The following is a 24252-nucleotide window of genomic DNA, read 5'->3' as shown; positions in this document are numbered from 1 at the left end:
AAGCATCCGGAGAGCCGCCATCGAGTGTGTCTCTTTCACAAGGCATCAGGTTCCCGCCCGCTGTTGGCGATTCGTCGGCAGTCCCGCATTTACAGGAAGAAACTTACGTTCGCATTTCTTCCCGTCAGCAGCCACATTCCCGTGAGGACATGCGCAGATGGCTTTCTTCCCGTCAAACAAGCACAGCTCCGCACAGCCGCCATTGGCAGGGGCGGCGCAAGGATTAGTACCACGTTGTCTGAAATAAAACAGTTGTATTAACACTTGTTATTAGTTGGATGCTTCCGCCTCCATAGTGTAATGGTCAGCCCGGGACCTCTAGGCTACCGTTCTAGAGGTCCCGGGTTCGATTCCCAGGGGGAGTCAAATAAATTTAAGTGATTTTTTCACTGTAATATTTATTCAATATTACCCTGGACTGGTACCTGACCACCAAAGAGATGGGCCGATAGCTGGGAATCGACGTCGCAGGAGGCTTATCCCTCTTAAAAACAGGCCGCAAGGCCTATAATAATAAGAAGAAGAAGAAGACTATCTGCTCTTACAAGTGTTTTATCTATTCCAATACACCTCTTTCGTACTTCATTTGGACCTTAAATGTGAATTTGATAACACTATCACGGATGATATGTCCTGCAGCTTCGAGTATCAAAATGAACAAACCTTCGCTTGGAAAATATCTGAATGTCCTTGAGGGAGTCTCCGACATTTTTGGCAAGAGTCTGGATGTTGGTCATGTTCGATATGGAAGCCTTGTTGATTGATCCCCGATCGTGGACGCTGTAATAAATTAAAAAATTTATAAATTTCAAAATTCTTCACCATTGCTTTCCATTTTTCCTTTGTTTTCAAACTCCGTCCCTTGACTAACCCCTTCCCCTTACTTTCCCCTCTCCTTATTTATTGAACAATTTTATATTTTATATTTTAGTTACTATACAGACCTGAATGATGGAAGTTTAACTTCTGAAACATGTAGTCTATAATGAAACTCAAGTGGTAAAAAACGAAATGTTTTCTTTAATCATTGTAATAAATTAATATGTATAAAACAAAATTAATAAAGCCTAAGTAGGGTCATGATAAGCGGTGTTGCATAATACATAGCTAGATTTCAGAGAGACACTTGGACGTTAGGTAATCAAAAATCGACTTACATGGATCTGGCGGATTTTGAAAGTGGGCGACACATATCGCTCACTCCTTTCAAGAACATCATAAATCAAAAATCGACAATTTTAAATTTGTACATGTTTTCGGAATGCCCAGAAAACGTACTATATCCCAGCAAAAGCGGCATATTTTCAACTTAATATTTACCCGCTACAGGGCAGAAAGTGTTGTTTTTGAATTTTGAAAAGGTATTGTTTAATTATTTTTTTAAATATACTAAATATTTTTCAAATGGAGAAAAAACCTTCAGGTTTTAGCTAAAAAGATCTGTTGCACAGTAAAAAGTTCAATAAGTGGTTTGATATTTATTTTTAATAGATTGTATTATATTTTTATACTTCAAAACCGTTCTCCTGAAAAATCAAGTTTTTTGATTAATGACGTTCTTGAAAGGAGTGAGCGATATGCCACACTTAGTCACTGAGGTCCGAGGTTATATAGAAATACCGCGTGACGAGTGTTGGGTGTTCACTTACGTGTCGAGCCAGAATATCTCCCCGTCGTGGACAGTGAGAGAGAAGGGGTTGTCAAGGCTCGCGTTCAAGACCACTTTCTGCGAGGAGCCGTCGTAGTCCATGGACATGATGGCCATCTGGGCAGAGTCCGTCCAGTACAGCTTCTTGTTCTGAAAAATCAATCCAATCAATAGTGAACTAGCTAACTAACCATCACGCCGCTTCACCGCAGGGGTAGGCTGAGAGAAATGCCCAGACTTGCATATTCTTCTTCATCTTTGATGAGATGTCACATTTATTATTATCAGAGGTAGTAGACCCCCAGGAAGACCACCTAAACGATGGAGAGATGGCTGGTCTTCCATCTCCCAGGAGCGCACTCCGAGAATAACAGGACACAGTCCTAAATAAAGAAGACATTATTATTGGTAAACTTACATCGTAATCCAAAGTGATATCTGTGACCGTGCGAGATTCGTTATAGAGAAGAGACAAGTGAGATCCGTCCAGACCGGCTCTCTGTATCCAGCCGGCTCCGGCGAAGAAAAGGAAGCCTTGCACGGGATCCACGGCTAAAGCTGAAACCAACAGACAAAGCAAATCAAAACCTCATACTGAGAGACACCTGAAAACATGATTTTCAATATTTATGCAGTTATAATTTGACCAGATACACAATTTATCCACAACGAAGGTTTGATAGTCCCAAGAATTAACAATAAATATGGGAGTAGGACACTTCTCACTGGAGTATCTCACCAATAGATGTCTCTAGTGAAGTTCTAGTGGTTCAAGAAAAATGTTTCAAAATTGGTTCATATATATATAGCACTTTCAAGAATTTGAGTAGTGAGGTTGTCGATAATGGGTAGAATTGGTGAATGTTACACGTGTGTAAAGTGATCACTTAAACCAGCCTATGACGGTCGTCAGGCCCGTAAATGCCCAGACTTCTAATTCTTCTTCATCTTTGATGAGATGACAAACAATAATATGAAAATAACTCCTGTAATTGGAGATAATCCAGGTTTTGTTAACAAGTATTTGGACACACTCAAAATGTTGTAAGAGTAAATTCAGTAAAAATTATAAAAGAAGTTTTTATTTCTAATTTTTTTCTTTCTTTTTTGTGTGTATATTAGATTGAAATACATAAAAACATTTTTTTTAAAATGTATGTAATAAGAAATCCACCGACAAGACACACAAGGTAGCTTAATGGGTCTCTGCAAAAAAATATACTTTAAATATTATTTTTTGACATCTCATCAAAGATGGAGAAGAATATGGAAGTCTGGGCATTTACGGGGCTGATGACTGTCATAGGCTGGTTTGAGTGATCACTTTACATACATGTAACATTCACCAACTCTACCCATTATTGACAACCACACTACTCTTTTTTTTTTTTAAATTACCTAACGTTGAAGTGACTCTGAAATCTAGCTACGGCTTATGCAACACCGTTTATCATGTCCCTACTCAGGCTTCAACTTTATAAGTTTCATAGCCTATGCCTACTCGTGAGTGGATTTACTCTTTATGTTTAAAGTTACTATAGTTTCATGTAATTCATGGGTGAAAATGCTAGACAAAAACACTCGCAACCACACTACTCAAATTCTTGGAAGTTCTATATGTATGAACCAATTTTGAAACATTATTCTTGAATCACTAAAACTTCACTAGAGACATCTATTGGTGAGATGAAAAGAAGCTTTTTATTGAGCAATTGAAGCATTGAACTCTTTTATTAGTATGTGAGGTCCGAATCCTGGATTATAATCACACACATGAGAAACGCCAGAAAATACCATTTTCATTTTTATCATTTAAGCTTATAAATTGACCTGATAATTTATTTACAACATTTTGAGTGTGTCCAAATACTTGTTCACAAATCTGGATTATCTCCAATTATAGGAGTATTTTTCATATTATAATATGAAAAATACTCCTATAATTGAAAATAATCCAGATTTGTATTTGTGATAAGTACTTGTGATTTTGATAAGTATTTGTGATAGTGGATTTTGATAAGTATTTGGAGTTGGCAAAAGAAGGATGAAAGTAGACTGAATGCAGTCGAAATGCGATCTCTCAGAAGAATGTGCGACAAAACGATGTATGATAGATGTACGAATAGTGAAATAAGGAAGGAATGCAAAGGTGAGATAAAACATTATCGATAAAATTAAGAAAGGTGTGTTGAGATGGTTTGGACATCGAATGAGTGAGGAAAGAACGGTAAAACAAATTTATGAGGCGAATGTTAGCGGGAAAAGAAGCAGAGGAAGACCGAGAAAAACATGGCACGATCGGGTATGCCAAATACTTGAAAGTGGTCAGGTTAGGAGTCGTAACAATCGGCGGGTATGTATGAGGAGATGCCTGAACGTGGAAGAGGCGAAGAATGTTTGCAAGGACAGAGTGGTGTGGCGCTCTATTCTCTCTGCCTACCCCTGCAGAGAAGCGGCGTGATGGTTAGTTAGTTAGTTAGTTTTGTGATAATGACACACTCAAAATGTTGTATTTTAAATATGTTTAATTTTTTTTTTAAATAAATGTATAGTTTTTGTAAAAATAAAAAATAAAATAACGTTATTATGTGTTCTGAATTGATTTCTGGAGTCCATCATGAGAGAAGCGTTCATTTTCTTTTCCGTTATCGCGGTTTCTACTGTCTATTCCTGGGTCAGTGTCCTACTCTATGGTCGCTTTGTCCGTTTCCGCTGATTTGGTATCCGGTCATCCATGGATTTGGGTTGTTCATAAAGCGTCATTTTCCCATCGTGTAACGACGTTCGTTGATTTTGTCCGATCAATTCGAAAAAATCGTATTCATTCCTGGGCAGTATATCGTAGATAGTGTTATAAACTTTGAAAACATATTTAGTTCTTTTAACTTACGTCATTAAAACGTCAAGTTCTTGTGTATAACGGATAATTATCGTGTTTATTTTGATTGCGAGACGCCGCCGCCATTTTGAGTGCGCGGTAATTGTTTACAAACACCGTGAGAAGTGTGTGAATCTTATTATTATTAAGTGTCTCGTCTTCTATAAAAACAAAACTAAAGAAGTGCTCGTATTATAAACTTTCGCTTCAATCCAAACGGCATTGTCGCGCATTTACCGAAAAAACTTTTCATTTCGAATATTTTATAAACAAAACGACGCCATCTTGAAACACGTGTTTGTTGTTTACAAACATCGTGCGAGTCAAGATTTTCAAGGGCGACGGATAGTTAATTAAATTTTTATAGAACTTTATGCTTTGTGCCTAATTTCATATAAATTTTCACATCTGTCCGAAAACACCGATCTTTATAGAAAATGAGTGATACAGAAAATGTTTCGCCATTATCGCCGGTAGCTGGGCCTTCTCAGCGCAGTGAATCTCGAAAAAGATCCCGCGATCCATCCGTTTTATCGTCAGATTCAGAGTCTCCTGAACCGCGTCAGCAAAAGCGCCTTAAAGTGTTAATGGACCCACGGATAGACTATCTAGTTCAGCAGATAGGACTTTTGACTGACGCCGTGTTCCAAAGTCAAACCGGGGCTAAGGTCGCGGCGCCAGGCGACACTTCTCCCGTAGACTCGGGATCGCAAGAAGACGACGACGGTTTTCTACAGCAGCCTCCTGGACTAGAGGAACACGAGGATCCTCAGGATATCCAAGAAGAGCTGCAGCTGGATTTCCAGGAACCCAGCACAGTAGTCAAGGAACCTATCCATCCAACAGCAAATCCCATCAGGATTCGAGCCTTAGAAAAGCTGCAACACTTTGGTAGTGAAAACTGGGCAGGCGTGCGATATGCTGATGTCCAGAAGAAATTTCTGGCAGAGCCATCGTTTGTTGAATTGAAAGTCAACGACGAGCTCAGACGCTGCGATGTCAGCTCCCCTGCCCAGGCTTCGCTGGAAAGGTCTTTCGCCGCTCTATCTCATGCCCTCCTCATACAAAAAGAGGAGTTTCAATCAGGGCTCCAAGAACTGGTCAATTGGGCCGCTGATAAGAACACAATTCTTAATAAAAGAAACGTATTCGATAAAGTAAAAGTTTTGTTTGCTCCTGACTCCGCATACCAGAAGGTTTCCGAAGATATTCTTCAGATGGTATGTGGCAGGCGCACAGAGGCGGTACAATTCCGCAGAAAATCCATCCTCGGGGAAGTCAGAGACGAGCATGTCAGAGAGGGACTTTGCAAAATCCCTCCTTGCTCAGAATATCTCTTTGAAAAGGGGAATCTGACGGCCTTCCTCTCTAGGGTAGGTACCTCTGACAAGCTTACGATAAAACCTGCAACAACCCATCCTTTATCAAGACCCCAGGTTCCTACCAGAAAAAAGCCAGATAACCAGTTTTTTCGTGAACAGCGAAGGCCTCTCGCTAACAAAAATAACGGTCCTCCCAGAGGAGAAGCTGGCCCCAGCAAATTTTCCACCAAGAAAAAAGGGGGAGGCAAGTCTACTTCTGGTAGTTCAAAAGGAAAGTTTAGAGGAAGGCACACTCGAAATTGACGCCAGAAGGAATCCATTTCGCGGGGGATGCTTAAAGTTATTCCAGGCAGCATGGGCGACACTGGGAGCACCAGCATTTATGCTAAAAATGATAAGGGGGACACGAATACCATTTGTGTCAAAACCTCCTTTGATAATGCCACACAAGAATACTTTAAATCACTTCAGCACACCCCCTTCTGCCGAGATGGACTCCCAAATAAAGGAACTCACCGAGAGCGGTGTTCTGGAAGCCGCGGATCTCACTCCCAGCTTCTTATCAAAAATGTTCCTAACACCAAAATCGGACGGCTCCTCACGGGTAATCTTCAACTTGAAGTCCCTAAACCTGTTTTTAAACCCTGCTCCATTCAAACTCATAAGCCACTGCAAGGTTCCGGAATTTTTGCAACCAAACGATTGGTTGACAAAGATAGACCTCTCACAAGCATACTACCATCTCCCGATCGCATCAAAGCATCGGAGATTTTTGCGCTTGGTCTACCGAGGAAACTTGCTTCAGATGACAAGTCTGCCCTTTGGCCTTTCATCTGCTCCCAGAATGTTCGCGACCCTTACAAATTGGGTAGCCGAGTTACTGCGTCAGAAAGGTATACGGACAATCGTGTATCTCGACGACTTCCTCCTTGCGAGCCAATCCAAGGAAGATCTAGGCCGACAAACGCGGCTAGCAGTAAACACTCTACAATATCTGGGATGGAATGTAAATTTCCAAAAGTCAGTGCTCTCCCCAACACAAAAGTGCGAATACCTGGGGGTCGTATGGGACATGCGCAACAATCGCAAGTCCCTGTCAGAACGGAAGTGTGCGGCATTCCACCAATCACTTCGAGCAATACTGTCTTCTCGCCGATGGTCACGAAAGCAAGCGGAAAGTCTCCTGGGAAGGTTTAACATCTACTAAGTTTTAGCAAAATACCATGGTGAAAAGAATTAATTTATATAAGATTATGGTAGTAGAGCGATTATATAGAGCAAAGAACAAAATATCATTCATAAAGAGGTGCTATAGAAGATTTTAAAAAATATTATGTTTTGAAATTAAATCAAGTTTTTTTTTTTAATACTGATGTAAAAATAAAGAATTTGTACTGGCATTTCTTGGTAGAGCTGCATTTATATAATAAAATAACAACTTTACAATTTTTTCCATATTTCGCTCACTCCTTTCAACAAAGTCATATATCAAAGAAAATGATTTTTCAGGAGATCGTTTTTAAAGTTTAAAAATATAATACAATCTATTAAAAATAAATATCAAGCCACTTATTGAATTTTTTACTGTGTAACAGATCTTTTTAGGTAAAACCTGAATGTGTTTTTCTCCATTTGAAAAATATTTAGTATTTAAAAAAAAAAAATTAAACACAATACCTTTTCTTCAAAATGCAAAAACAACACTTTCAGCCCTGTAGCGGGTAAATATTAAGTTAAAAATATGCCGCTTTTGCCGGGATATGGTAAAATTTCTGGGCATTCTGAAAACATGCATAACTGGAATTTGTCGATTTTTGATATACATGTATGACGTTGTTGAAAGGAGCGAGCGATATATTTTATTTGACCAGTGACCAGGTTTCATCGTTATAGACAACATCAGACCGGTATTTTATAAAATGTGGAGTAGTTTAGTAATTTTATGAGGGAAATAAATACGAAGTAATTTGTATTATATTACAAGGCAAATCCTAGCTTAACAATTTTAGACAATGATTCCACTGCAGCACTTAGTCGCTGTTTAGAGAAAGCAAAAATTTATGAATTGGCATTCAATAATTATCACAATTGTACATAGTTATGACATTGTGTGTCGCCTGATTCTTCTTCTTCTTTCAATCCTTATCCACTTCATCTGGTGTTTAAATTATATTCTCGAGGTGTTATCTTGATCATTAGTTACACGATAGCAATTAGTATACTTTCCCATAATGTGGCATTCAAACCGAAAAGAGTTGTTCGCAGTGCTTGCAACCCTTCAACACTCAGCTCACAACCTCTCCGGTTCAGAAGTCTTAGTGCAATCGGACAACAAATCAGTGGTTGCGTATATCTCCAAGGAAGGGGGCACCAGATCCTTAACACTTTTAAATCTGACCCAAGACCTCCTGATCCTTGCAGACAAGTGGGATATCTCGTTGACAGCTCAGTTTCTTCCCGGAAAATACAACGGAGACGCGGATCACCTATCTCGGGGAAAAACACCTCCGGAGTGGCACCTTTTACCGGCAGCAACCCAACCGATTTTCAATCTCTTCGGGCAACCCGATATAGACCTATTTGCTTCCGTAACGGCACACGTGACTTCGACATACGTGTCAAGAGATTGCACGGACTCGTGCGCAATCTTTCAAAACGCTTTCAGTCAATGTTGGGACTTCAATCTGGCCTGGATCTTTCTTCCGCCAAATTTAATACCAAGAATCCTAGCACACCTGAACAAGGCGACCGGAACATACCTTCTCGCAGTCCCAAGGTGGCCGAGGGCGTTCTGGCGACCAGACCTAATACGCCGATCATTAGCGCCACCACTCAAAATAGCAAACCTGGAATCGGTACTAATCGACACATCCACCGGCAAACCTCCGCCCAAAATCCAAGAACTGGAAATAGAAGTTTGGAAAATTGGGGGTGGGACGGCGTTTTGAGTAGATGGAATCCTGAGGAAAAGAATTTGCTTTTATCAGGGTGGCGAGCTTCGACGCTAAATACCTACAAGCCAGCTTGGGATAGATGGTGCCGCTGGGCATCAAATAACAATTTCCATCCTAACAAACCGTCTGCAAACCAGGTGGCCAGATACCTGGCGCAGTTGTTTATCGAAGAGAAATTGTCATACAATACTATACTAGTACATAAGTCAGCGATAGCAACGTTCTGTAACCCAACAGCTGAGGAAAGTCTCAGCTCTAATTTTTTGGTAAAACATACCCTTAAAGCAATAGCCATGGCAAAGCCTACTCTTCCAAAATCTCCAATCTGGAATCCACAGATTGTTAAAGATTGGCTCTGTAAAAATAGCCCTAAACTAAACTCCTTATACGAGATATCGTGTAGAGTGGCAACACTATTGCTGCTCTCGTCAGGACGAAGAGTACACGACCTGACGTTACTAAACATCTCGGATGGAAACCTGCAGGATGAAGGCACTTCTATTATATTACATCCGTCTTTTGGATCAAAGACTGACACCCGGTTACACCAGCAATCCAGCTGGAAACTTTTAGAATCACCGGAGCTTAATATAAACCCAGTCTTTTGGACAAGAAAACTAGTAGAATTGTCCAAGGATCGAAGGTCGGAAGTGGATAACCTTAATAACCTATTTATAAGTACGAGGGGCCCCGTAAAAGCGGCTACAAGAACCATAATAGGAGGATGGGTAAAGAGCACGCTGAAAATGGCAGGAGTGGAAGCTACCCCCGGCAGTACACGCTCAGCGGTCGCATCCCTCAATTGGTTAGAAAACTACCCAATTGATAATATCTTAGAGAGAGGAAATTGGAAAAGTGAAAATACCTTCAGGAAATATTACCAAAGAGAGTTGCTTAATCACACCGTCTCAAAAGACTCCTCTCTAGCAAGCCTGTTTCAACCAGTTAACATCAAATAAAGGCATCACCCGGTCACCAGGAGATAACAGACAGATCTCTCATGATGGACTCCAGAAATCAATTCAGAACACATAATATCGGAGTTTTACCTACCATTAAAACTCTTATTATGTTTCTATTGATTTCTGGAGTCCAGGTAAGACCTACCTGGTGCATCATGAGCTTTATGAACAACCCAAATCCATGGATGACCGGATACCAAATCAGCGGAAACGGACAAAGCGACCATAGAGTAGGACACTGACCCAGGAATAGACAGTAGAAACCGCGATAACGGAAAAGAAAATGAACGCTTCTCTCATGATGGACTCCAGAAATCAATAGAAACATAATAAGAGTTTTAATGGTAGGTAAAACTCCGATATTTTATTCACAACATCCCAAAAAATTGTGTGTCCAAAAAATTCGGATTTCAATTTCAAAGAACTTCAACGACTCACCAGTAGGGGTCTCCATTTCATTAGCCAGGACGACGTATCGTGAGCTCCCGTTCAAACGTGACACTTCAATGACATTCCTCTTCGGGTCCGTCCAATACATGTTGCCAGCTATCCAGTCCACTGTCAGACCTGTCGACAAACATTTAAAAACAAATAAAATATAACACTAAAACAGTTTTAGTGTTGCGTTTGTTTCTTATATCGTAGTCGTACAGGAGAAAGTGACCAACTAACAAAACGTAAAATATTCAGGAGGGCCATTTAAGTCACTTTTGCTTGCCAAGAAAATAAACATCAATGCAGTTGGACATTTTTAACAAGTCAATATATTATTTTTTAACATCTTATCAAAGATGAAGAAGAATATGGAAGTCTGGGCATTTACGGGGCTGACGACCGTCATAGGCTGGTTTAAGTGATCACTTTACACACGTGTAACATTCACCAATTCTACCCATTATTGACAACCACACTACTCAAATTCTTGGAAGTTCTATATATATGAACCAATTTAGAAACCTTGTTCATGAATCACTAGAACTTCACTTTTTATTAAGCAGAAGCTTCTTTACATCTCACCAATAGATGTCTCTAGTGAAGTTCTAGTGATTCAAGAACAAGGTTTCTAATTTGGTTCATATATATAGAACTTCCAAGAATTTGAGTAGTGTGGTTGTCAATAATGGGTAGAATTGGTGAATGTTACACGTGTGTAAAGTGATCACTTAAACCAGCCGATGACGGTCGTCAGCCCCGTAAATGCCCAGACTTTCATATTCTTCTTCATCTTTGATGAGATGTTAAAAAATAATATGAAAATAACTCCTGTAATTGGAGATAATCCAGATTTTGTGAACAAGTATTTGGACACACTCAAAATGTTGTAAAGTCAATATATTATACTTTCAAGTTTAAAATCGCTTTGGGATTTTTTCTGGAATTTCATTTTTTAATTTTTTCTTTAATTTAGTTAGTAAGATATCAAATGGTCAATGATCACGTTTTTGTAAAAAATGCACTTGGTCACTTTCTCCTGTGTGACTACGATATGTACATTTTTCTTACATTTTTATACAAAGGTTATATTTATTTTTGTATTTACTTTTCATTAGATGGTTAAATTTAATAACATTTCGGAATACCGCTGTGAAGACTTTTGTCAGTATTCTGATAAATTAGGTGTTTTAATTTATTTTATCTATCTGGTACCAGTAAAGATCCCATTCTAAACAGGAAAATATACACGATATGTATGCTAAAATTGGTGAAGATTTTTTTGCTGTAGCAAAAATGCTCCTTTTTATTCCTCCTCATCCTCAAACCTTTATCCGCACCCCAATGGTGCATAGGGCACTGCATATAAACGCAGTGTTATCTTGATCGTTAACACATGAAGGAAAGGTGATCAGCCATCCGCTTCAGGTACCAGTCCAGGGTAATATTTTATTTTACCAGTCCACTTATATTTTATTTGACCCCCCCCTTGGGAATCGAACCCGGGACCTCCAGAATGATAGTCGAGCGTGCTGACCATTACACTATGGAGGCGAACTTTTTATTAGGTGTATACAAAATCAACAATTTTATCAACACTGTAAGGGAAAGGTCAATGAATTTTAGAAAGTGAGTTTATCAGTCCTGTCCATCAGACACCAGTCCAGGGTGATTTTGAATAAATATTAGAATGAAAAATCATTGTCCCCATGGGAATCGAACCCGGGACCTCCAGCGCAGTAGTCAAACAAAAGAAAAAACTCAAAGAAGATAAAATGGCAGCCATGGGTATCTCTGCGTAAAATTTATGAATCCTAGGATGAAATGACTTGATACCTGTCAGCCAATCGATGGGCACATTCTCCACAGACTCGGTCTGCTCCACAAGAAGTCGGCGGCCAGTTCCGTCTCTTCGAATACGGCTGATGGTTCCGTGATCAGAGTCTGCCCAGTAGATGAAGTCTTCGGCTGGATACAAAAAAGACAATATTAATATATTAGGCGCATGATTTAAATAATGATATAGAAAGGAGAGTGAATGCCGATAGTAGAAAAGATCTTCAGGTGCTGGTGACAAAGGTGTTTGATGTGTACAAGCAATGATGAATATTGGCAAATCCAAGGTCTCGGTTTATGATAGCGATGAATGTAGATCTGGGTGTAAAAAAGTAGTAAATAGGATCTGGTAGATGATTTAGTACAAGGGTGGCCAACCCGCGGCCCGGGGGCCGCACGCGACCCGCCAGGTGTCTTTTTGCGGCCCGCGGAGCGTATCACACATTTATTCTTTAAGTGTACATAAAACTAGGAAAACATTCTATCGTGAGTAGTTTGTATCATATCCCATTTATGAAAATATCTCATTATCTTCCACGGTATATTCGTTTTAACAAACAATCGCAACATTTTGCGATCAACTTTAAAATACACATTGATGCTGCTTTAACCAACTGACTAGACTCTAGTAACTAGAATGATTCAAAAGTCAAAATACTTTGTAACAGCTACTTAAGCAAAAGCCATGATACTAGCAAAAAAATAGAACCAATATTCAGATTGTGAAATGGGTAAAAAATGTTTGTAGAGTGTCATTAAAATTCTGTGTCTAGAAAAGAAAACTGATTTCTCGAAAATAAGCCTGTCCCTAATTTAATAAATACGTTTGATTATTGCCTAACTCTAATTTAATAAATATGTTTAACTATCGTTTTTTATATCGTCTTTAAAAAGCAATATATTTCATGTTTGCTTTAAATAATTAAATAAATCTTGTTTTATGGCCCGATAGGAAATCTCATTTCTAAAATTTGGCCCGGCTGCTTAAAAGGTTGGCCACCCATGATTTAGTATATTTGGGAAGTATGTTTTCTAGGGATGGAAAGATTAATAAAGATATTGAAAGGGGAGTGAATGCTGGGAACAAGGAGAAATAAAGATAGTTTGTACCTGCGTGGAAGTCGATGCTCGTCGCCATGGAGACGTGAGAAATGGGTCCCAGCACGGCCGTCTCGTTGTTCCCGTCCATCCGGAGGCCTCTAATCTCCCAGTTGATAGAGTAGAACATGAACTCTTCGATTCCTGCGGGAAAAGGCATTGCCGACATGTAGCGAGAGTGACACCTGCTTGGCTCAGACGCACTAAAGCCATTTATAACCAGATACCAAAAAATGAAAAGACAGAAGTACAGTAAAAACTCTATTTAAAGAACTTTGGATGTAACGGACAAAAATAAGATTAACCTTTTAAACGCGTTAACTTTGTTCCTAAGAGACGCTCGTGCGCGGCTGTTTTTCGCCGTTTTTTAAATGATTACTTTTATCATGTATTTAGTTATGAAACGATTTATTTTCCTAAACAAAAACGTTCAATGGGATCCATTGTGCCTTTTTGGTACTCTATAATACACGTGTGTCACATTATTCTTGAAATATATCGTAATATAAACAAATTAGATCGTAACATAAATAAATCAAAGCACGCATCGTGTGTCACTCTTACCCACTGGCGATGCGTAGCGTCGAGAGTGAGACAGATATAGGGCATGATTATGGCGTGGACTAATTACCGACCGCAAGAAAAATCAGGGATCTGTTGTTTTATTTATCCTTGTGATGTTACAAATTATTAGTCAGATATTTCAACAGATGTCATAAGGCCGAGGATTGACGTATTATTTTATCCAAAGTTCCACACCATGAAAAAATCCCTCCAAGTTGAACTGAGGTTCGAAACTTGGAGCAAAGTGAAAACACAAACGCTTATGTCAGCCGCGTATGGGGCATGTCTAGTTAAAACACATACGGTTATGCGAGCCGCGTGGATCCGGTTAATATAAATATAGGTGTAAAAATGATTTTCGAACAGGTTAAAAAAAAAAATTCAAACAGGTAGATTATTTAGTATATTTGGGAAGTATGTTTTCTAGGAATGAGTGTCGGGTTGTGGTCCCGTGGTCAGTGTCGCGGACTCTCGAGTCAGAGTTTCTGGGTTCGAACCAACTCTATCACAATTTGATACCTATTTTAAATATTGAGCTGCTTAGGCTCACAGAAATAGTACAAAATTGAAGTATTTCTGCTAAATAATAAAAACAGATTTTTTTTTGTGATATACCAATCTTATTGATGCTTAAATTCAAGTGTCGCCGCATGAATAAAAATTTTAGCGGCCATGATATTCACAAATTATGTCTCACAACTTCATGAGTACATACAAAACTTGATTCCTTTTTCAAGCCAGGATTTACAGCAAGATCAAGACAAACAGCAACATGACTTCAGGACGATTGTCGCAAGACAATAAATGGAATTTTGTTTGCTTTTGTATAAATAATACATAGTAATATTCATTTTGTAGCCATGTGAAGGTGGGCGCACTCACCGATGCAGTTGTTGGGTCTCGCCGGGTCCACCCTGTAGCCGGTGGCGCAGGCGCAGGAGCGCGTGTAGGGCCCCGTGGGCAGGCAGAGCTGCTGGCACCCGCCGCGCCCGCCCCCGCACGAGTTGTTGCCCTTCTGCAGCGCCGCATCGTATATCTTGATGGACAAGATGTTGGCTGCAAGGGAGGAGGGGTAAAGCGACCATGAAAGTAGACTGCGGCGCGGTAAAACCGTGCACGATGGATGTTTGAATGGTGTTATAACAGTTTTGAATGGTAATTGTAAGAAAAAGTGGGTATGTTGGTCATATTGGTGAGAACAACATCCCACAACCGTGTCTGGCAAGAGACATTCTGGGATAGTCTCTACAAGTAGCCATTCACTTAGAGTTCCTAGTAACTTAAATATTATTATTATTATTATTACTAAACCATATCCGCTCCCTAGGTGGAGCATATGGAGTCCACAAACTGTCTCCAGGCTTTTCCGTCAGCTGCCAGCTCCCTTGCATCCTCCCAAGACAGATCCGCGTCCCGAAGTTCTGACCAGAACTGCCGACGAATTGTCAGCAGTGGTCGTCCTGGGCGGCGCGAACCTGATGCTTTGTAAAAGAGGCAAGCTTGATTAAGGCTCTCAGGAGGCATGCGGAGTACATGGCCAAGCCAACTGAATCGCCTTTTCTTGACGACAGTTGTGACCGACAGATTTGCTGCGTCCTACGCCTTATCTCTTCATTCCTCACAAAGTCAAACCACCGCACGCCTAAAATTCTCCGCAAACACCTATTCTCAAAGCTTAGTACACGGCTGCTCTGGGCCCTTGTAAGGTGCCATGTTTCACAGCCGTATAAGAGAACAGGAGCAATACAGGCATTGTATAGGCGGCATTTGGTCTTCACCGAGTATAAATCCGATCTCCAGATAGCCTTTATACTGTTAAATGCGGACCCTGCGAGACCTAATCGCACTACCAGTTCCTTTTGAAGGCTGCCATTTTCAGTCGACTGAAACTTAAATATACATAGAATAAACCAAAGTCAAAGAACTAGCAGTATTTTCTTGTCTCGGGCAGCTCTAAACAGTGCTCCGACGGTTCTGATCCCCCATCCATTCACATATATTCAATATGTTCAAAAAGAGTAATCAATTAATTGACACATTGTTTGCGGGAAATGGTTAAAAGAGTCTGTTTTGGCGCTCTGTCTCGGCGCTTATAAGCGTTCTATTTGCTTACTTTTGGTAAAGCGAGATGCCAAAAAAACATTGTACAGATCGGAGCTGGGTTTGCGGTAACTTGAGATAAGTATTGAACATTATTTTATATATATTGTTGTACTGAGCTGAGGAGCGTTTTGCAAAATAGACCAGAGTGGCGAAGGAGGTGTCATATGTTGCTGCAGACTAATCCACAGGATTGAGACAAAAGGAGAGTGTGTGATTAGTATATGACCCTAATTAATATACATGTGGTAACATCTTTGCGTTGTCGCGCTGACGTAAGCAGTACAGAGGCGTTTCAATACAAACTAAACCGAAGATTTCCAAGCGGACCCGACTCTGAAGCGAGAGAGCTGAAAAGCCGGGAGAACTGCTTGGGTCGTTGACGCGAACAGACGATTAATTTAGATCTGAACTTTACTTCTTTAACTCCATAATGATTAAAGAAAACACTTTGTTTTTTACCACTTGAGTTTTATTATAGACTACATGTTTCAGAAGTTAAACTTCCATCATTCAGGTCTGTATAATAACTCCATATATTGTAAATGATTTGATCCAGTATAGAATCGCATTTATTTCAATAAAGGAACCAACTGTAAGTACATCATTTTGTATTAATTCTGTGCACTACTCCCTTACATTAACAAACACGATCACCAACACGTGATCACAAAACGTGGCAACACGCCGCTCCCAAAATAGCTGTTCCCGAAACCCATTGCTATAAAAGCTAACAAACAGCTATATACTATTTAGGGTCGAGGCGGATGAAAAAAACTGCTCGACAACAATGTGTTAAGCTAAAAACCTGTGATATGCCAGCCCTGTACAGTATTCGTGAAGAGATAAGATGATAGGGTCTTACGTGTGTTGTTCCTAAGGACCTGGTCATCATTGCAGGAAGTCTTGTCACAGACGTGGATAGCTTGATCGTCCCCCACGGCGTAATACATCTTGTCGAAGTACGGCACCACGGCCAGGGGATCCCTGCCCTTCGCAATCGGAACCTGAAAGAAACGAGAGATTATTCATGACTTTAGTGCTGTGGCCAAGCCGGGATGGTTGCGGTCTCTCCAACATTGGCAATGTGAAGTTAGAGGAGAATGAAGAGGATGAGCTGGGATGAAAGAGAGCGGAGAAGATATATCGCTCACTCCTTTCGAGAATGTCATAAATCAAAAATCGTCAATTTTGAGTTGTGCATGTTTTCGGAATGCCCAGAAAACGTACTTTATATCCCAGCAAAAGAGGCATATTTTTAACTTAATATTTACCCGCTACAGGGCAGAAAGTGTTGTTTTTGCATTTCGAAGAAAAGGTATTGTTTAATTATTTTTTTAAATATACTAAAATTTTTCAAATGGAGAAAAAACATTCAGGTTTTACCTAAAAAGATCTGTTGCACAGTAAAAAGTTCTATAAGTGGCTTGATATTTATTTTTAATATATTGTATTACATTTTTAAACTTTAAAAACGTTCTCCCGAAAAATCAAGGTTTTTGATTTATGACGTTCTTGAAAGGAGTGGGCGATGTGTACCCTTGAAACTATTGAAAACGCCAACTAAGTGGGTGGAATGCAAGTTGAATTAGGTTTTTTTTCTTCAATTAGTAAATTTTTTGGTGAATTTCTGGTTCGATTTAAAACATTGTTTCGCAAAGTGTGCGCCACGACACAGTGGTGTACCGTAGCAATTAGTTGGTGTGCCGTGGAAAAAAGTCCAGTTTTGTGAAGATATTACATAAACTTTGTTATTATATCATATGTTTTCGCATTATATTTTGATAATAAATAAACTTTGTTCTTTTTTCTTTGGTGCAACTCTGAAATTTCTTAATTTCGCAGGTGTACCTTGAACAGAAAAAGTTTGCGGAATACTGATTTAGAAGATGTTTTTTGTGATCATCTTTAAACTGCGAAAATGGATTTGCGATGTTTTTATATTAAATATCATTTATGTATTTATTTTTTTGGGGAAAATTCCATATTTTAATTAAAGTAGAAATTGCCACAACGATGAAGCATGGAATTACCAGATGAGAAGGGGAAGTAAACAATACATACCGTCATGACTTTATTATTAGCAAAGTCGTAATACTGGATGGTGGAGCTGTGTGCGTTAACCCAGTACAGCCGGACCGATTCATAATCCATGCAGAGACCTGAAACCAATTACACACCAGTTATTATGTAAATATTAGCGATTTTTCAGTCTTCGTAAATAATATTAATATAAAAACATGGGATAATTCCTTCTTTTCTGCCTTTGAAATGAGGCCGGCGCTGAAGGTAAAAATACCCTTCCTGTCTTTAAGCATCTATCGACCCAACGGGTAGAAATACCATTCCCGTCCGTAGTGTGTTAAGGTCTTAACAATTTATATTTTAAATATTAAAATCAAACACATCAGTGTTTCGCCTTGTTATAGCATTTTCAAACTAATTGGATAAATGGACTATTGAAAGCTGTCCCACCGCATGCCCAGATCTGATACAGAAGCATCTCTAGGCTTCCTGACAGATCTGCTCTTGCTAAGCAATTTTTTTTTTAACCAAGTTGCGAAATTTATTGAAAATGTGAAACAACATAAAGTTGTATCCCAATTTTACTGTGAACTTACATTTAAAAGCTTTTAATATCCCTGTCACTGCCAATCTAAATAAATATAAGTTTGTAAATCCATCACCAAATTTTCTAGAAGTACCCCGGTGTAGGCAGTGAAAGGGATTAGTATTTAGTTCAGTTAGTCAGCTAGATCCGATTACGACCCGACGTTGGCCGGTACACAGACGCCCACAACCAGCACAGCAGATAGACACAGAATAGTGCAAAGACAGGATAAATGGACTGAGGGTCTTTATACAACAGGTACTTAATTAATACTTAAAAGATGTGCAGTAATAGTTTATGGGGGAAAACAATAGTTGAGGGTACGGCCGAGTGCTCAATAGGCAATGGTGCATGTAGGTACTTAGATTCATTTAAAATAAAATACAATTTAATACAGCAGACTCTCAGTGTTTGATTTTAATATTTAATAAATAAATTGAAATGGTGCACTGAAATCAGTTATAGCAAATAAAAACCTATCAGCGGAAGCTAAACTGGCAGTGCACAACGGAGTCCTGGTTCCAACTCTATTGTATGGAAGTGAAACATGGAGTTGGCAAAAGAAGGATGAAAGTAGACTGAATGCAGTCAAAATGCGATCTCTCAGGAGAATGTGCGACAAAACGATGTATGATAGATGTACGAATGGTGAAATAAGGAAGGAAAGCAAAGCTGAGATAAGCATTATCGATAAAATTAAGAAAGGTGTGTTGAGATGGTTTGGACATGTAGAACGAATGAGTGAGGAAAGAACGGTAAAACAAATTTATGAGGCGAATGTTAGCGGGAAAAGAAGCAGAGGAAGACCGAGAAAAACATGGCACGATCAGGTATGCCAAATACTTGAAAGTGGTCAGGTTAGGAGTTGTAACAATCGGCGGGTATGTATGAGGAGATGCATGAACGTGGAAGAGGCGAAGAATGTTTGCAAGGACAGAGTGGTGTGGCGCTCTATTCTCTCTGCCTACCCCTGCGGAGAAGCGGCGTGATGGTTAGTTAGTTAGTTAGAAATGGAGTTCTACAATTTAAATGCCAAATCTATAAATAAATGTCTTAACCATTTGTACATAATTATCATATCCCGTCGCCAGCGGTCTACAGTCATATAATAAAATAAATAATAACTATACGCACTTGATGGCAGAGCCAACTCCTTGGTGGTGTTCTGCGACACCAAAACTTCCCTATCCGAGCCATCCATGTTGCTCTTCTCAATGGCGTACAGACTGGTCCTCATGTGCGCCCAGTACAATTTGCCCCTGCCAGAGAACAAAACATTTCAGTAAACGATGTAAAGAAATACAATGCAACGGTGGGCGTCAGTAGTTGGTGAAACCGTAATAACAATAGACCAACAACATATTAATTTGATTTTAAAATGCCTCATCCTCACAGAATTAAACAGTGCCTAAAGAGTACTTATTCCCACAAGTAGAAACTGTCTAAAGATATTTAATTCTCTTTAGTAAACACTGTCTAAAGATTTATCATTTTCATAAGTAAATACTATCCAAAGATGTCTGATTTTTGCAAGTAGACACTGCTCAATTGTGTCTGTATCTCTTAAGTAAAAACTGTCTAAAGATGTCTCATTCTCACAAGTAAACAATATTTAAAGATGTGTCATTCTCACAAATAAACATGTCTAAAAATATCTTATTCTTACAATTAAACACTGTCTAAAGATGCCTCATTCTCACAAGTAAACACAGTCTAAACATGTCTCATTCTCACAAGTAAACAATGTCTAAACATGTCTCATTCTCACAAGTAGACACTGTCTAAAGATGTCTCATTCTCACAAGTAGACACTGTCTAAAAATGTCTCATTCTCACAAGTAGACATTGTCTAAACATGACTCATTCTCACAAGTAAACACTGATTTAAGTTATAAACTCTAAAGTAAAGTATATTTCTCTCTCTTAAGTAAACATTCTCTGAAGTAAACACTCATTCTAAGTAAACACTGTCTAACAATGTATCATTCTCATGATGAAGTCAACTGCGTGGACTGACTTGCATTAAGCATTGAGAGTGTGAAGAGCAGCCCTACCTGGTGGGGTCCACGGCGAGCCCGGAGACCTTCTTGAGGCCGGGCCCGGAGATGAGCACGGTGGTGTACTCGCCCTTGAGGTTGCACACGGAGATGTGGTCGCGGCTGCCCGACGAGGAGAAGAACATGAGCCCCGAGATCCAGTCCACCGCGAAGCCGGCCGGGCTCTCGATGCCCGTGTCGATGATGCTCTGCGTCGGGCCCGCCGTGAGCCCGGTCTTCTTAATCTCGTTTATCTGGAAAGCGAGTGAAGAAAACTTAGCATAAATTCACTCGCGGTGTTGGTTGATCTGATTCCTAGCAACACCAACCAGTACGAGACGCAGAAAACCACTTACGCTTTCCCCAAAGGGTTGAGTATAAACTCTGCCTAGTCATGTTGTCCGCCTCCGTAGTGTAATGGTCAGCACGCTCGGCTACCGTTCTGGAGGTCCCGGGTTCGATTCCCAAGGGGGGTAAAAATAAATATAAGTGATTTTTTCACTGTAATATTTATTCAATATTACCATGGACTGGTACCTGAAGCGGAGGGCTGATCACCTTTCCTTCATAAGTAAAACGATCATGATAACACTGCGTTTATAAGACACAGTGCCCTATGCACCATTGGGGTGCGGATAAGGGTTATTATTATTATTATTAGTCATGTATAAATCAATACACATGTGGAAGAGTAGAATGATGTTTGCAAAGACTGATCGGTATTGTTTTTACCTGAGTGTCAGCCCAATAGATGGTGCTGGAGCCCGCCACGAAGTCTATCTGCTGCGGGGTGACCACCTGCGGCAGGCTGATGGTCGGGATGGTGTGGTAGTACGGCAGCGTCAGGTCCACGCCGCGCAGCTCGTTGGGCCTAGATATCAGCAAGACCTTCTCGTTCACTGCAAAGAAAATTCACAAAAAAAAGTTAAAAATTGGCTTCTTGATATGGGACACAAGTGTTGCCTAAAGTTGGTCACCCCACCTAAATAAAGTTAGCTAATCAAGTTATTTTATATATTAAATATTAAAATCAAACACTGATGTTAAGACACTGTTGTTTTATTATTAAAAACACATAAAAATTAAATTTGTGACAATTGTTTCGCCTAGTTATGGCTAACATTTTCAAACATTAGTTTAATTACGCCATAACAAGGCAAAAGAATTAGCATACCGTAGAACGGGGCTACTTGAACTTTGATGTGTTACTTGAGCCCAGTACAAAAAAGAGATTTAAATCTGTATTTGGTCTACAATAATGAACGTATCAAGACAATAAGTGTCACCTGTCAGGGAAACAATGAATCATGTCGATGCGTTCATTATTGTAGATCAAATACAGATCTAAATATTTTTTTGTACTGGGCTGTAACACAACATAGTTCAAGTAGCCCCGTTCTACGGTACTAATTCTTCTTCTAACCCTTATCCGCACCCAATGGTGCATAGGGCACCGCATCGTATAGAAACAGTGTTATCTTGATCGTTAAATACACGAAAAAAAGGTGATCAGCCTTCCGCTTCAGGTACCAGTCCAGTGTCATATTAAATAAATATTACACTGAAAAATCCATAATATTTATTTGGACCCTCTTGGGAGTCGAACCCGGGACCTCCAGCATGGTAGCCTAGCGCGCTAACCACTACACTATGGAGGCGGACAAAATTACTAAATAGGGGCGTATACTAATCACAAGTAACCGCAAACCCAATTACGATCTGTACAAGGTTTTTTGCGTCTCTTGCGCTCTACCAAAAGTAAGCAGATAGAACGCTAATAAGCGTTTCCCGAAAACAATGTATTATATAAATAAAGTATGTCCGTAGATCATTCAGCACTAGTATTGCGAGCTTGAGGTGACCTCCCGTCCATGCTCTTTTGGGACCAGATGAGGTTCCTGCTTGCTCCGGGAAAGGTAAACAGTGGTCACAGCACTCACCGACGCAGTCCCTCATGTTGGAAGTTAGACGCATGACATGCGGGCAAGCGCACTGGTAGGATAGCGGCCCGTCCAGCAGACATAGGTGAGAACATCCCCCGTTTGTTTCTCCGCACGGATTCACCCTGTCTGAGAAAAGAAAACACAAAAACAACAATCAAAACAAAATGTTTTCAGACAAAAGTGCAGCAGAACAATGCATAATAGCAATAGTGATATAAGGAAAAAATGCAAGGCTGACTTAAGCAATATTGATAATATTACTACTACTTATAAAATTATTAAATGTTGGCTTGTGAAGAAGCATGTGGGTGCAGATAAGGGTCAGTAGGCTGTTGGTTTGTGAAGAAGCATGTGGGTGCTGATAAGAGTCAATAGTATGTTGGTTGGTAAAGTAGCATGTCGATGCGGATAAGGGTCAGTAGCATGTTGGTCGGTGAAGCGAGTACCATTGCCCTGGTGGCTGGGGTGCATGATAGTGATGTTGAAAGGCTGCGTGTAGGTGCGTAAGTGAAGTAGCATGTAGGTGCGAATAAGGGTCAGTAGCATGTTGGTGCAGATAAGTGTCAGTGGCATGTTGGTGCGGATAAGGGTCAGTAGCATGTTGGTGCGGATAAGGGTCAGTAGCATGTTGGTGCGGACAAGGGTCAGTAGCATGTTGGTGCGGATAAGGGTCAGCGCGTACCATTGGGCTGGCGGCTGGGGTGCATGATGGTGATGTCGAAGGGCTGCGTGTAGGTGCGCTGCAGCACCAGCACGTCGGAACCGTTCCACTTGTTGGCGCGGATGAGGGAGTTGGAGCGCCAGTCCGTCCAGTAGACGTGGTTCTCGAACAGGGCCACCGCGAACGGGTGCGACAGGGTCGCGTGCCCGCGCAGAACCTCGTGGTACTCCGTGCCCTCGTACGTCACCGTCTGGATGGAGTCCGACCTGAAGGCACACAAGGATCACAGACTGCCCCAACTCTGCCATCGAAAACCTAACTTTTCAATGCCATTTTCAGAATAGCAGAGCATCAATCAACTAAAATGAGATAGTCGGAAACAGTAAGAAGCCGTGTGCGAGTGTACATAAAGTGTGGCACGCACGCATACTCTGAGAAACATTTGTGTATTGGTGATCCATTAATTTATTTATTTCCGTTGCTGCAAATGAATAACTTTATATTATAATACTTTTATGTAACACGTAAAAGTATCACGGAGTAATACAAAAATTGTGAGCCCGTATCTATTATATTTTATATTGATATTCTCATTTTTAAAGTCGAGTTGTAGTAAATACATATCACCGGGAGGGGAAGGATATTCTTCTTCATCTTTGTTAAGACGCAAAAATATTTCCAAAGTAAACAAGTCTAAAATCATTTGTGAACAAGGATTTGGATACACCCGAAATGTTGTGAAACCTCCATCAACTAATGTAAGTAAGCTCAAGTTTACGGAAAAATTACACAATATTTTGAGTGTCACCAATTTTTTCTTCACAAATTCTGGACTTCCTCCACTTAAAATAAGCCATGTAAGTAAGCTCAAGTTTACGGAAATATTACACAATATTTTGAGTGTCACCAATTTTTTCTTCACAAATTCTGGACTTCCTCCACTTAAAATAAGCCATCTCCTTTTTAAATTTAATAAAAACTATCTTTTTCTTTTGACATCTCATCAAAGATGAAGAAAAATATGTAAGTCTGGGCATTTCCGGGGCAGACGACCGTCATAGGCTGGTTCAAGTGATCACATCGCACACATGAAACATTCACCAATTCTACCCATTATTGAAAACCACACTTCTCAAATTCTTAGAAGCTCTATATATATATATGAAACAATTTTGAAACATTGTTCTTGAATCACTAGAACTTCACT

The 24252-nt window shown here is 40.0% G+C and overlaps 1 protein-coding gene across 1 annotated transcript in view; it reads right to left on the bottom strand.

Moving 5' to 3' along the window:
* Positions 1-24252, bottom strand: part of LRP1 (LDL receptor protein 1) — a 181129-nt gene that overhangs the window by 80784 nt on the left and 76093 nt on the right. The window contains exons 30-44 of the mRNA XM_088263885.1: positions 23067-23311; positions 22382-22510; positions 21174-21340; positions 20460-20695; positions 19540-19664; positions 17859-17956; positions 16660-16801; positions 14577-14750; positions 13143-13274; positions 12033-12164; positions 10203-10331; positions 2067-2206; positions 1650-1798; positions 664-780; positions 108-238 (exon numbers count right to left, since the gene is read on the bottom strand). Coding sequence (XP_088120011.1) covers positions 108-238; positions 664-780; positions 1650-1798; positions 2067-2206; positions 10203-10331; positions 12033-12164; positions 13143-13274; positions 14577-14750; positions 16660-16801; positions 17859-17956; positions 19540-19664; positions 20460-20695; positions 21174-21340; positions 22382-22510; positions 23067-23311 — 2246 coding nt within the window. The remainder of the gene's footprint in view (positions 1-107; positions 239-663; positions 781-1649; positions 1799-2066; positions 2207-10202; positions 10332-12032; positions 12165-13142; positions 13275-14576; positions 14751-16659; positions 16802-17858; positions 17957-19539; positions 19665-20459; positions 20696-21173; positions 21341-22381; positions 22511-23066; positions 23312-24252) is intronic.

Source organism: Brachycentrus maculatus, unplaced genomic scaffold (assembly GCF_059751285.1).
Source record: "Brachycentrus maculatus isolate JH-2025_06_01 unplaced genomic scaffold, ASM5975128v1 h1tg000206l, whole genome shotgun sequence".
Taxonomy (NCBI): domain Eukaryota; kingdom Metazoa; phylum Arthropoda; class Insecta; order Trichoptera; family Brachycentridae; genus Brachycentrus; species Brachycentrus maculatus.
The sequence above is the reverse complement of the archived record's forward strand: the minus strand, read 5'-3'. Positions and strand labels throughout refer to the sequence as shown.